Here is a 12,162-nt window from a genome sequence, read left to right as displayed (position 1 = left end):
TGGAGTTTTAAAATTGCAGAAGCCTCTTCAAAGAAGCACCTGATGTTTAAGTACCCACTAAATCCTCCTCCAGCCAATGGGAGAAGAGTCCTATGATGGGATCCCAAAAGGGGCATGGGAAGTTCAGGGCAAAAAATAGAAAGGTGGTAAAATGGGAAAGCGTTTTGCAGATTATGGGACCCAGGAGATTAAAATGGCAGGATTTATCTGAAGACATTGTAAGCTTCTAATCCACTTCTCTTTTGATTCTATCAGCCATGTGCAAATATGGCATACAGGACAGAATGAGCTCCATACTTTGACTATGTGCTGTGTGAACAAGTACTTTATCTGTCCTGAATCGTCTAACATTCGGCATCATTGGGTGTCCACAAGTTATGAGAGAGAGAGAGAGAGAGAGAGAGAGAGAGAGAGAGAGAGAGAAACTTTACTTTGTCCATTTCTTCCAGGGCCTGAGTAATTTTATGAACTTCTATCAGGTCACCTCAGTCTTGTCAACTTTCTTGAGAAATACTGCCATTTGATGTGTTTTCCCTCAAGCCAGCTTCAATCCAAAAACATAAGCCACATTCATTTCGCAGTAAAGCTGAGGTGTGTACATTTGAGACAGCCACGGCATATACATGGATGACAGTGTATGATAGCTTCACAAACAGTGATGGGGAAATCAAACAGGGAATGCTCATCTGGCGAAGACATCCCAGCCCCCTCTCTGGTGTGTACAGCAGCATGCAAATAGACTTGAAACACAGTGGTGGAGTGTTGACCTTGCTGTATTTTAAGCTACTAGTGTGTACATAGCCTTCATCTCCCTAAGTCATACTTGTATCCATCCAACAGGGAAAAACACTAAGCTGCACAGCCCCATTTTTTCCAGCAACCCAGTGTGAAAGGGAGATGTCTTTCCACGTGTCAGCTTTCCTCTTTATTATTATGAGGAATTTGTGGGTGTTAGACACCCTAAACTCTTGGGTCCAGTAGGTGTTAGAATTTAATCAAGGCTTGGAGCGTAAAAACTGGAGGCCAGAGCACTGTGTTTTAAGCTATGTGCCAGACACTTTTAACCCCTGGAATCAGCAAATGTTAAAAGCTAATTAAGCTAGGCTAACTTTCTCAGACAGGCATATAAAAGATGAGTTTGACCAAACTGCGGGAGGCAGTGGAGGACAGAGGTGCCTGGCGTTCTCTGGTCCATGGGGTCACGAAGAGTCGGACACGACTAAACGACTAAACAACAACAAAAACTTTCTCAGCCTGGGGGGATGAGCAATTAAGAGGACAAAGGATCAGAGGGCCTTGGTATGAGATGGCAGATAGTTGGGGCCACCTTCCTCAACTCAGATGATAAAGCCAGAGCTTAGAGAGGTTAGTGTTAGAAGCAATGTGAGTTAGGAGTTATGTGATTGAAACACAAAGCAGCAGTCAGCTCCAGCTGTGCTTGAGTCCTACCCTAGGGTGCACCTCTGGGAAAAACAAGACCCTCTTGGAGTGCTGACGCTATGAACTCCTCCATTGTAGGCTCAGGTTGTATAGATTTATGAATAAACCATATAACATAAAAAGACCATAGTCTCAGCTGCGCCTCATTTCCAAAAGGAGACACGGACCCTGAGTAAAGTACCTGGAACCCCCTGGAATCTCATTCCGCTAAGAGATTGTGGGTGGCCTGCAACTTTCTTCCAGTAGCACCTTAAAGACCAACTAAGTTAGTTCTTGGTATGAGCTTTCGTGTGCATGCACACTTCTTCAGATATGTACACTTCTTCAGATATCTGAAGAAGTGTACATGCACACGAAAGCTCATAGCAAGAACTAACTTAGTTGGTCTTTAAGGTGCTACTGGAAGGAATTTTTTTGTTTTGACTATGGCAGACCAACACGGCTACCTATCTGTAACTGCAACTTTCTTATTATTCTATTTCTATTCTGCCCTTCCTCCACATTTTGTCACACATCTGCTTCAGGCAACACCTGCCTAATGCTCCTCACCACTTCTGCATCAGTTTTGCCAGTGCTTTTTTTCTGGGGGGACGCAGGGGTACGCATACCCCTAAACATTTTGTGAATCTATGTTTGGCCTCATTGAGGGGCGGTATTTCAATATGAGTAGGAAAATTAGAGTACTCCTAAACATTTTTTTTTAGAAAAAAAGCATAGAGTTTTGCTTCTGGGAACCCTTTCCCATTTGTCTCCATCTTCACTACATTGCAGTTTACCCTGAATCAGAAATGCTTTAAGGGGTGGCCTAGCAGGTCCGAGCTCTGAATCTATTGCACCAGCCCAGTCTCCTGCCTGATTTTTCTCCATTTTAAAAAGCCCAGTGCTGGTGAGGCCTTGGCACCTGCCATCTGAATTGGTTCACTTAAAAACTAGCACATGCTAACTATATGCACATTGGTGTCACTGGCCTGTGCCTGGATCCTTGAAGTGCCTAGAAAAACTCCTGCCCTGAATCTGATTGAAATATTATTAAAATAGCAACCGTAAGAGCAATCCAATGCACACTTTTGTGAGATATACATGTATAGCTGCGTATACATGTATTTTCTGAGATATACATGTATATCTGAGATATACATGTATATTTCTGCATGTACATGTATAGGATTGTGCCATTAAGTCACCCACATTTTCCAATGATCGCATTGTTTCATTTATTGCCATATATGCCCACATGGAATGCTTTCCCAGCAGCACCCCATAGAACTTAAGAGACAAATACATAAAATTATAGAAGATCTCAGCTAGCAGGTCTTGCAAGAATTCATGAAAACTGAAGCCAACTTTTGCCAAGAAGTTTCTGGGTCGCCAGAGCAAAACAACGCAGTTCTAAATTCTGTGAGTCTTGCCACTTCTGCCCACTCCCCCAAAAACCCAGGATCTCTGTTGTTTGTTCTATATGTTTCAAGAAACTGTGTCTTTGGAAAGAGCAAGTCAGATCAAGGAATCAGTTGCAGCACAGTGCAAGGCAGTTCGTGACACACTTCTGCAGCTTGTGTAAGTGGATTAATATTAAGGACAAGGAGGAAACACCTGTTTATAGCAGAGGAAATACCATGTCTGCTAAGCACCAGGGATAGCCCCTACGCAATTAGAGGATTTCAAGGGATTCCCTCCAATCTGCTGCAGACCCACTAAGTGTTGAAATTCAGCAGTTAGTTATCCTGACCTAAATTTGGCTTTTGCTAGAAGCTCCTCTGCATTGACACATCTAAGGATTTACTTCTGATCTTCCTTGGCTGCCTTCATCTCTTTCAGAAAGCCCCTTGGCATTTAGCCCATTCTTTCCGAGATGGGGACAGTTTTAAACTTTGCCCCATGCAATGAGTCCAGCTGGGGTTGTTTTTGCTTTGGGATTATTTCAGTTTCCCTAAAATAAAGATTCCAGCAGCAATGGTCACTTACATAACCTAGCCTGGCATAAAATGAACAAGTGTGGCAAATGCTCCTTAGTAAGATTCCTGAGCTGTCGTGGAACAGTTAGCAATGCATGAGTGTAACTTGCCTGTGTCCATGCAGATAAAGTATCAGGACTGACATGCATACTTTATAGTGTGTGCAGCAGGCTGCCCTTGTGGAAATTCTTAAAATAACTGGACCTGGATAAAGTTCAACCAACTATGGGTGCTTTCTCGTGCTACTTCCTCCTTGCAAACAGGGATACAGTGGTACCTCGGGTTACATAAGCTTCAGGTTACATACGCTTCAGGTTACAGACTCCGCTAACCCAGAAATAGTGCTTCAGGTTAAGAACTTTGCTTCAGGATGGGAACAGAAATCGTGCTCCGGCGGCACGGCAGCAGCAGGAGGCCCCATTAGCTAAAGTGGTGCTTCAGGTTAAGAACAGTTTCAGGTTAAGTACGGACCTCCAGAATGAATTAAGTACTTAACTTGAGGTACCACTATATGTGGGAACCCAATGACATCTGCATGAAGGAAACGCAGCATCAGCATAACATCTAAAATATCTTCAGCCTTGTTAAAGCAGATGGAAAACACACATACTGTAAAACAGAAAAATAAATAGCTCAGCACTTGCAAGAGGATAGAAGCTGGAGACTTCCCCAGCAGGAGTCATCCTGACTCCAGTCTCATCCTTACAAAGTGAGTGCACACCTAGAGGTCCCAGGCATTTGTGTTGTTGTGTCTTCCTCCCCCCTGCAGTACTAAGATGTCCTACTTGTGTGGGCCCACAAATAATTTTAGACTCTGGGCTTAATGCTCTCTCTCATACACATACACACACACACACACACACACACAATCTCTTCATATGGTAATGTGTATCATTTCACTTACATCCAAATGTGGTAAGCACATACTGATCCTGCCCCTCAAATAACATCCCTGATAACCAAGATGTTTCTGATACACACAAATAGGTTGTGTGAAGTCCAATGTTCTCAACATGTCACTAGACTACAGCAGAGCCTTATTTCAGGTGCACTCCAGGTTTCAAGAGAATGGTGGGTACTTCTTATATAACAAAGCTGTGGAGATACACAGCCCTGCTGTAGCAATGACCTGTCTGCTTGCTTAGGATACTGTGGGTTTCCCTCCCATGCTTCCACCCACCATCTTAACATCTTTGCAAATTCCCAGATCACTAAACTGGCTGCCTACCTTCTTCACCTGCCTTAGAAGTGATATCTTCAGCCCGTGAAAGTCCATTCACATGCTATACCAAAGTGGAGAAGGTATAACAGAGTTGTGTATCAACCTTCCCTGTTCCAGTGGCTGTTTGAAACTCAGAAGACAGAACTCTCCATGCGTGAGATCCAAAAGCCCCCACTGACACCCCATGTTACAGCAAAACTGAAGAAAGTACAGCATAAATAATTTCTGCTTCTGCCCTTACCATTACTGTGGGGAACAAAAACACAGAGTGCATGAGGCCACAAGGATAAATAGAATCTCCTCAACGGGCTTTGCATTTTGGTGTTTTATTCACAGTTTTTGATGATCTGCTTTGCTACTTTTTGCATTCTGCTGACTCACGTCAAAAGGTGGAAAGCCAGGTGCCTTTATTGTTTCTCTCCAGGATGAGCCTTAGCTTAAAGTGCCAACTAAAACCTGGGTTTTGGTACCCGCTTTATAGTGGCACTTGGGTGACTTCGTTGCAATTTATCCCAGAAGCTCTTGTTAAGGCAGATCTGCTTCTTCTGAAGTTCCTACAACAATCTCCTTCTGAGTGGCCTTAGAAAATGAGTGAGCTCAAGCCTCTGACTGGAAGTCCCGGGTTAACTGCATGGCGATTTCAGTGTTTTGAGCCTGCTGCAGACAAGCCTGGCTTCTTCCCAAAAATGGGTTTCCATTTTGAGAAATCCACTCTTTCAACATCCATCACCTTCCTCGTGTGATCTGTGTCTCGACAATACCGATAACCGCAGGTGGGTTTTTGCAAAGTGTAAAATGGTGTGTACGTGTTGGAGTAGTTAGGGTTGTAGAAAGCATATCGGAGAGACTCACGCTTGTGTCCTCCAGGGTGGAGGACAACAGGGACATACTGAGAAACTAAAGCCTGCTCCATTTTGTAGCCCAGAGCTACTGGGAATGGCTTCTGATGCTTGTTTACAGCAGCTTTGGCTGCATTCTTCTCCTGTGACATCTTGCAGGCACAGATGCATACTTTGGGTTTCATGGGTGCCTTGGTCTGTGAAGATAAAGGCCACATGGAAGAAGGACATGTTGAGTCAATTTGTTATACAGGGAACTGCATGAGCCCCCCCCCCCCGGATATCTAATTGCCCCCCCTCCCCACAAATCAACGCCTCTCCCCTGGCCCAATCCTTAATTCATATCCAATTGGATTAGATGAAAATTTAAAAGCATTTTGAACTTAACATCAACAAAAAGAATAGAGATAACAGGAAGAAAATGCATCTTTCCAAACTGAAGGTACAGAAATTCCTCTGATGACAATATACATGATTTTTAAACAACCAGTAATAGCCAGCAATTCTATAACTCAATTGTCTCTTTCTTCAATTCAAGTGCCGGTTCTATTGGTGCCAGTCATTTGGAAAGAAATATTTGTGTGAGAACTATTTTTTAATTGTTACTTAACCAGCTAGTTCCAATATAGCTGCTTTATTTATTGCCAGTGACACCCGCGCCCCAGGTAATTGAATGGAAACCTGTGTCGATTATCCTGTTTAAACTCTTGACGGCACTTGAGCTTATTTTTAAACTCTGTTAACGGGTTTTCTACTTTCCATGATGCTCTGAGCTCATTAGGCTGCATTATTTTAGGCCTCTAGATCTGGCTCTGTCCACTGGCTTGTAAAGCTATTAATCGTGTAACAAGGGGAATCGGCAACCATTCATGTACATCACTGAATGGCTATGACGCCAAGGAAGTCAGTGCAATGAAATAACCAACAGTTTCTTCCAAACAGGGGGACAGAGCCTTCAGCCTTTTTTAGATAAATGGTTTATCAAGCAACAGATACATACGATCCAGATTTCTTCTTGCAAGGAAGCTCTTCAGTTTCACAAAAAGTGCACTCACGATATAATCAGCTATCCCAGCAGGGCTTCATTGTCTATCAAAACACACCAGTTGCCCCTATTTTATTTTATATTTTTGGGAGACAGACCCTCTTTTTTGGCACCTGTGTCTGAGAAAGCGAATCACTGGCTGTTTTGTCCCTATTTGCCTTTTCAGAAATGTTCCACTGGAATTTTTTTAGTGTGAGATGCTAAGAGCAGTCGTTCTTCAGTGTTACTGCCCAGTTCCCCCAGAATTTAATCATTAAGTTGGGAGATGACTACTAAACATGATGCCTATGTTCTACTTTCACTGTCGGAGACATTCTGCTTCTGAATTCCAGTTGCTGGAAACTGTAGGAGGGGAGAGTGACATGGACACCTGGTTGGCCACTGTGAGAACAGGATATTGGACTAGACTGGTCACTGGCTGGATTTAACTGGCCTATTCTTATTGTTATACATTTGGGCAGTGCTTTTTCTCTTGAAAAGCCGGTACTCACCATGAAGTTGTTACAGGAAGTGCCACACTTTTTAACAACAACAGAAAAGAGATGCTGGTACTGAGTCCCCCCCCCCCCCCGAAAAAAGCACTGTGTTTGGGGGAAGCTGGGCAACCAGTCCATCAAGTTTCTTTGGAGATGAAGACCAACTGGCCACATAATGTCCTGATGGGCTTTCCAAAGGGATAAGCTGGGTTGCAATGTCTGCAACAACCAAAAGAGCAAAAAAATGGGCCTGGGCTAGAGAACAGCTATGTGAGTGAGCTGAAAACTGAAGGGGAGATGCTACAAGAACTGGGGACATAGATATGTCTTGCTCTGTAATGAATCCAAAGGTGTGACTAATGGGGAAGCAAGATCTTTTGGGGCTATAAGCCCCTCCATCCTATGCTCAGGTTGTATATATGTGTAAATAAAACTTAAAGAGACCATAGTCTCTGCTGTCTTTCCAAGGAACCTGAGCCCCTGGAAAGTGCTGGTATCCCTGGAGTCTCACCACTTGGAGTTTGGGGTGGCATGTAGCATAATATTTCTATGAGAAGGATTCATCTACTCTCTGGTGCAAGCAAATGTATGTACATGGGCACTAAAGCACAATCTGCAACTTCACACGCTGCAGCTGTGAGGGTACCAACTGCTGTGGGACAGTTCTGCTTTCTGACTGTTTATTGAGCCAAAAGAACAAACACCAGCATATTTTAAATCAGGCTACAGCAGAACCTCCAGCAATGTCTAATAATGGGTGTCAGGCAGCAGTCGCTGTTATGAAAATAGAATTATTGCAAGCATGCCCCTATTTTTGGCAGGGCATGCTATACCAGAGCAAATGGTCACTTACTTTCTGCCTTTGCATTTTTTAAATCCAGGTGGCTAATGGAGTGTTTGAATCTCTAGGTGGGCAAGGGTGCCTGCAATAAAAAATAAAAATAATTAAGAAGACCATGTGTGTAGCTTGCACACCTCAGTCCAGTAGACATTTGCTTCAAATTACAGTGGTACCTCTGATTAAGTACTTAATTCATTCCAGAGATCCGTTCTTAACCTGAAACTGTTCTTAACCTGAAGCACCACTTTAGCTAATGGGGCCTCCTACTGCCACCATGCCGCTGGAGCACGATTTCTGTTCTCATCCTGAAGCAAAGTTCTTAACCCGAGGTACTATTTCTGGGTTAGCAGAGTCTGTAACCTGAAGCGTATGTAACCCGAGGTATCACTGTATAGGACAGACACTCTTCTATTCCAATTAACCTCTGTCTCCAGAGGCCATTCCAAAATCTCAAGTTTCAGTCCTGAACTTTCAGAGGCTGGGGTGTTCCTGACCTGGCAACTCTAGAAACAAGTCTACTATATAAATGCAAATTTTAAATTTGATGTCCCAGCTGCTTTGCCATCACTGGCATGCAGCCCCACCCTTGGAAAGTGGACCAGAAGGGAAATAGCCTCTTGGGCTGCAAACATTTCCCCACCCTAGCTCTAGTAGAAAACTTACACTCTGTAGAATAGCATGCCATGATTTTAACATTCTGAAGGTTTATTTCAAAGTCCATAAGCTGAGAGGCATGTGTACCTTATGCTTCCCTTACATGCACCCAACTGGAACCATGTTCAGATACCAAAAATAATGCTGAGCCACTCCAGTAAGAAACACTGGGATATACATCGGCTAATAAAGAAGATAAATAAAGCAAAAATAAAATAAATCCAAATTTTAAAGATTCTTCCCTCCCTTGTTTCTGTTTGAAAAGTGCTCCACAGGACCCAACTGCAAAAGAAATGGTTCTCAGCCTTCCTGTATTCATTAAAGCTTCTCATAGAGGTGCAAAATATTGGGTGTTTCCTAACACGACATATTTTCCAGGTTAACTAGCAAGCTGTCTTATCAACCTTTTTCAAAGCCTGCGGCAACTAGTAATGTGCCCATAAGAAATGACATGGGCAACAAACCTCCCAGAAACACAGACACACACTTGGGATGAAGTCATGGGAACTAAGAAATGATCCACACTAGGATTATAAATAAGGGTGTCACCTTTTTTTACTGGCCTGCTGTGCACTCCTATGCCTGCAAACACACACGCAACTGCCCTAATGCAGTTGGTACATTTGGAGTGTTTGTGCCAGTCTCAAAATGGCTGCCGTATCTTAAAGGCTTTGAGGAAGGACAGAACAATTTCATGAAGGATACCCCTGTCAAGAGCTATAAGCTGGTATGGCTAAATGACACCTCCGTTTTTCAGATAGTTTGTTGAATTGCAACAGAGAGGTTCTAGGCATTCTTAAACCATCAGCTACCTAGCTTCCAGAGTAATCTCCAGGCAGAGTTCAAAGGGAGGGCAGAGATCAAGCTGAGAAACAGCCTGAATTACACCTCCAGATCGCTCTTCTCTCGACTCCATCTCATCATTTTACATTATTGATGAGTTCTATATTCTTTCCTCACGGTTCCTACATTTGCTCTTTGCCTGCCTCTGATGAAGTGCTTGTTATAGAGACAATGTTTAAGTTCATATTAGGTTTACTGTTTCATTGGCTGCTTTATAGAAAACAAACATGCCGCTCGACAGAATGGATCAGAATCTTTGTGACCAAGAAAAACCATCGCTGGAGAGATCAATATCATGCCCACACTGGCACCTCTCCTGACCTTCATATATCTTGGTTTCATTTGCACAGGGACCTATGCATGTACACTCAAATTTATACATGCTCCTGCAGGGGTTCCGAAGGTACCGCACCCCCAACTGCACTACAGCCACAGTACATAAAAGCAGGGTCTTTGTAGAGGGTATAGGGCAAAATAGACCTTCCAAAAACTATTTGATCCAAAATGCCTGTGGCTGTAAATATTGAGTCAATAAGTTGGTGGCTATCCAGACTGTTGCTAGCTGGATCTTTTCCCCATCAAGGCAACACAGTTCCATAATTCCCACCACCTGGTGACTCCCAAAATTCCATACAAGTACAAAAAGGATATATGAATGGATATAAGGAGAGCCTGCTGGATCAGTGGTCCATATAGCCCAGCATCCTGTTCTCACTTTGGCCAAGCAGATGTCTATGGGAAGCCAACAGGAAAGACCTGAGAGCATCAGATCTCTCTCTTTCTGGGGTTTCCAGCAACTGGCATTTAGAAACACACAGACAGTGGTTATGAGCCACTGGCTATCCAAACGCACCATTCCTTGAGCTCCACCCAATAACTCTTCTAAATACAGTCCCTTCTATGGGGTCCCCTCTTTCCCATCCTGCGCCTAGCTGCTTCCTTTGCAGCCAGAGAAAACCTCTCTGTGTTTGGGCATTTTACGGTATAGGAAGACAACGTCCTTCTTATGCAATCCAGATAAGGTGGATTTGATTTAGGCACGTAGCCCACGTCCCGCAGCGGCTGGTGTTCCGGATAAACTGCTGGACTGGACACCTTCAAGGGACCGGCGTTGGCGCTCTCCAATCCTGGAAAGATGCTCCAGGGACTCCCTCGTGGGACTCCGCCCCTCTCTCCTCGGAGCCCAGCAGCCCCGCCACCGCCGCCGCCTACCTTCGAGGGAAGCCTCCCCGCGGTGTCCTCCCGTCGCGTCACTCGGCAGCTCCTCCTCCGCCACCTCGCGATTTCCCTAAGCGCCGGGAAAAGCGCCGCCCGGGAGGAGGAGGGAAGGCTGGGCCGCTGCGCCCGGGCGCATGGTGACCTTCGCCGCCTGGTGCCGCCACCCTCTGCAGCCCGGGAGAGCGCGGCGCAGCGCCGCGTCCTGCGGGGACGGCTCATTGTGACTCGGGCAGGGCGTCAGCCGGCCACGCAGAGCCGGACGATCCCGAAAAGGAAAGCGAACGGCGAGGCGATCCTGGGGCGAGGGATCCCGTGGCGGATCGGGGCTTGGGAGGAGAAGCGCGCTCGCCTTGGGGGAAGCCGTGTGCGCGACCCAACTCCAGGCTCGGGGCATGTGATGAGAAACTCCAGACATGCTCAGAGACACTGTTTTTTATTTTATTTGGAAAAAACCGTATTGTAGAACTAAGGCCAGTTGGTCTGAGCCTACTCCACGGATGGGTTTGAAGCCAAGTCAGGCGTCGTCGCCCGCCCCCTCAAATCCGTAATCTTAGGATGCCGCGCAGTGGTGCTCGCTTGCAATGTGACGTTGCGCCCACGTCTTTGCTCCTCCTACGCAGCTTGCTATTCAGCGGGAAGCTGCAGGGGTACATTGGGCGAGCCCTTAATGAACTTTTTGCCTCGCTCAAAGGACATTCCTTACCTGCAGCAAACGTGCTGGAGGCGTTAAGTCACCTTAAGAGTGTTTGCTCGAATCGGGAGGCATTTTGCGCTTCCTTCCATGTTGCTGCACGAGAAGGAGTCCGATGTATTGGATAGAATGCCTGCTGCTGGACTTGGACCTGTGAGAAATAGATTCACACAGCCATCCACGCAACACTTACCTCATGTTTCTAATACTGTTAGGCAGAACAAGGGAACAGATGGGCAGAGAGCAGCACTGGACAACAGGGTGTGCACCTAAAGCTGACCTTAGGTGTGCTGGAGGACATGGCCTGGTTCCCAGTGTTGAAATGAGATTAAAGCTACCAGTCCTGTCAGCTTTTGTTGGTGGAATGGCAGGGAGCAGTGGCGTAGCGTGGGTTGTCAGCACCTGGGGCAAGGCAAGTAATTTGCGCCCCCTAACCTGTGGATTTGAGCACCCTAACCCTAACCCCCAAATGTTGCGCCCGGCGCGGCCGGCCCCCCCTGCACCCCCCACTGGCAGGGAGCAGTGAAAGACACCATCTTCTCTTGCATCAGGCTGCAAGTGAAAGACACCATCTTCTCTTGCATCAAGTAGCAAAATGTCTTCTACTTAAGCCCACCCTTCCATTCAGAATTCCTATCCTGAGCTCCTTGGATGAAGAGCAGGAACAGGCTACAACTCTGATAAATAGCATATTCCCCCCCCCCCAATCCCTCTTGCCACCAAGGAAGTGTAATAAGTGAATAGTCAGAGAACCTACCCAGTTGACGCTGACACAAAACCCTACACGTACACTACACGTACAGTATAAAAGAATTTAAGTTTCACCACCCCACCCCACCCCCTTCTTCCCCAACCTTATACAGTGGTACCTTGGGTTACAGACGCTTCAGGTTACAGACACTACAGGTTACAGACGCCGCTAACCCAGAAATAGTACC

General features: G+C 45.5%; 1 protein-coding gene across 1 annotated transcript; it reads right to left on the bottom strand.

The window, feature by feature from the left end:
- Window positions 1-4,927: 4,927 nt before the first annotated feature.
- On the bottom strand, window positions 4,928-10,719 carry CIMIP3 (ciliary microtubule inner protein 3). The gene is made up of 3 exons (XM_083745457.1): window positions 10,528-10,719; window positions 7,831-7,900; window positions 4,928-5,653 (listed from the first exon to the last, which is right to left on the bottom strand). Exons 2-3 carry the CDS (start codon window positions 7,843-7,845, stop codon window positions 5,258-5,260), a joined length of 411 nt encoding a protein of 136 aa, XP_083601583.1. The 5' UTR covers window positions 7,846-7,900; window positions 10,528-10,719; the 3' UTR covers window positions 4,928-5,257.
- Between the last annotated feature and the right edge of the window lie 1,443 nt (window positions 10,720-12,162).

This window comes from Podarcis gaigeae, assembly GCF_964106915.1.
Source record: "Podarcis gaigeae genome assembly, chromosome: 6".
NCBI lineage: Eukaryota > Metazoa > Chordata > Lepidosauria > Squamata > Lacertidae > Podarcis > Podarcis gaigeae.
Note: the sequence above shows the minus strand (reverse complement) of the source record. Positions and strands in the feature narration are given on the sequence as shown.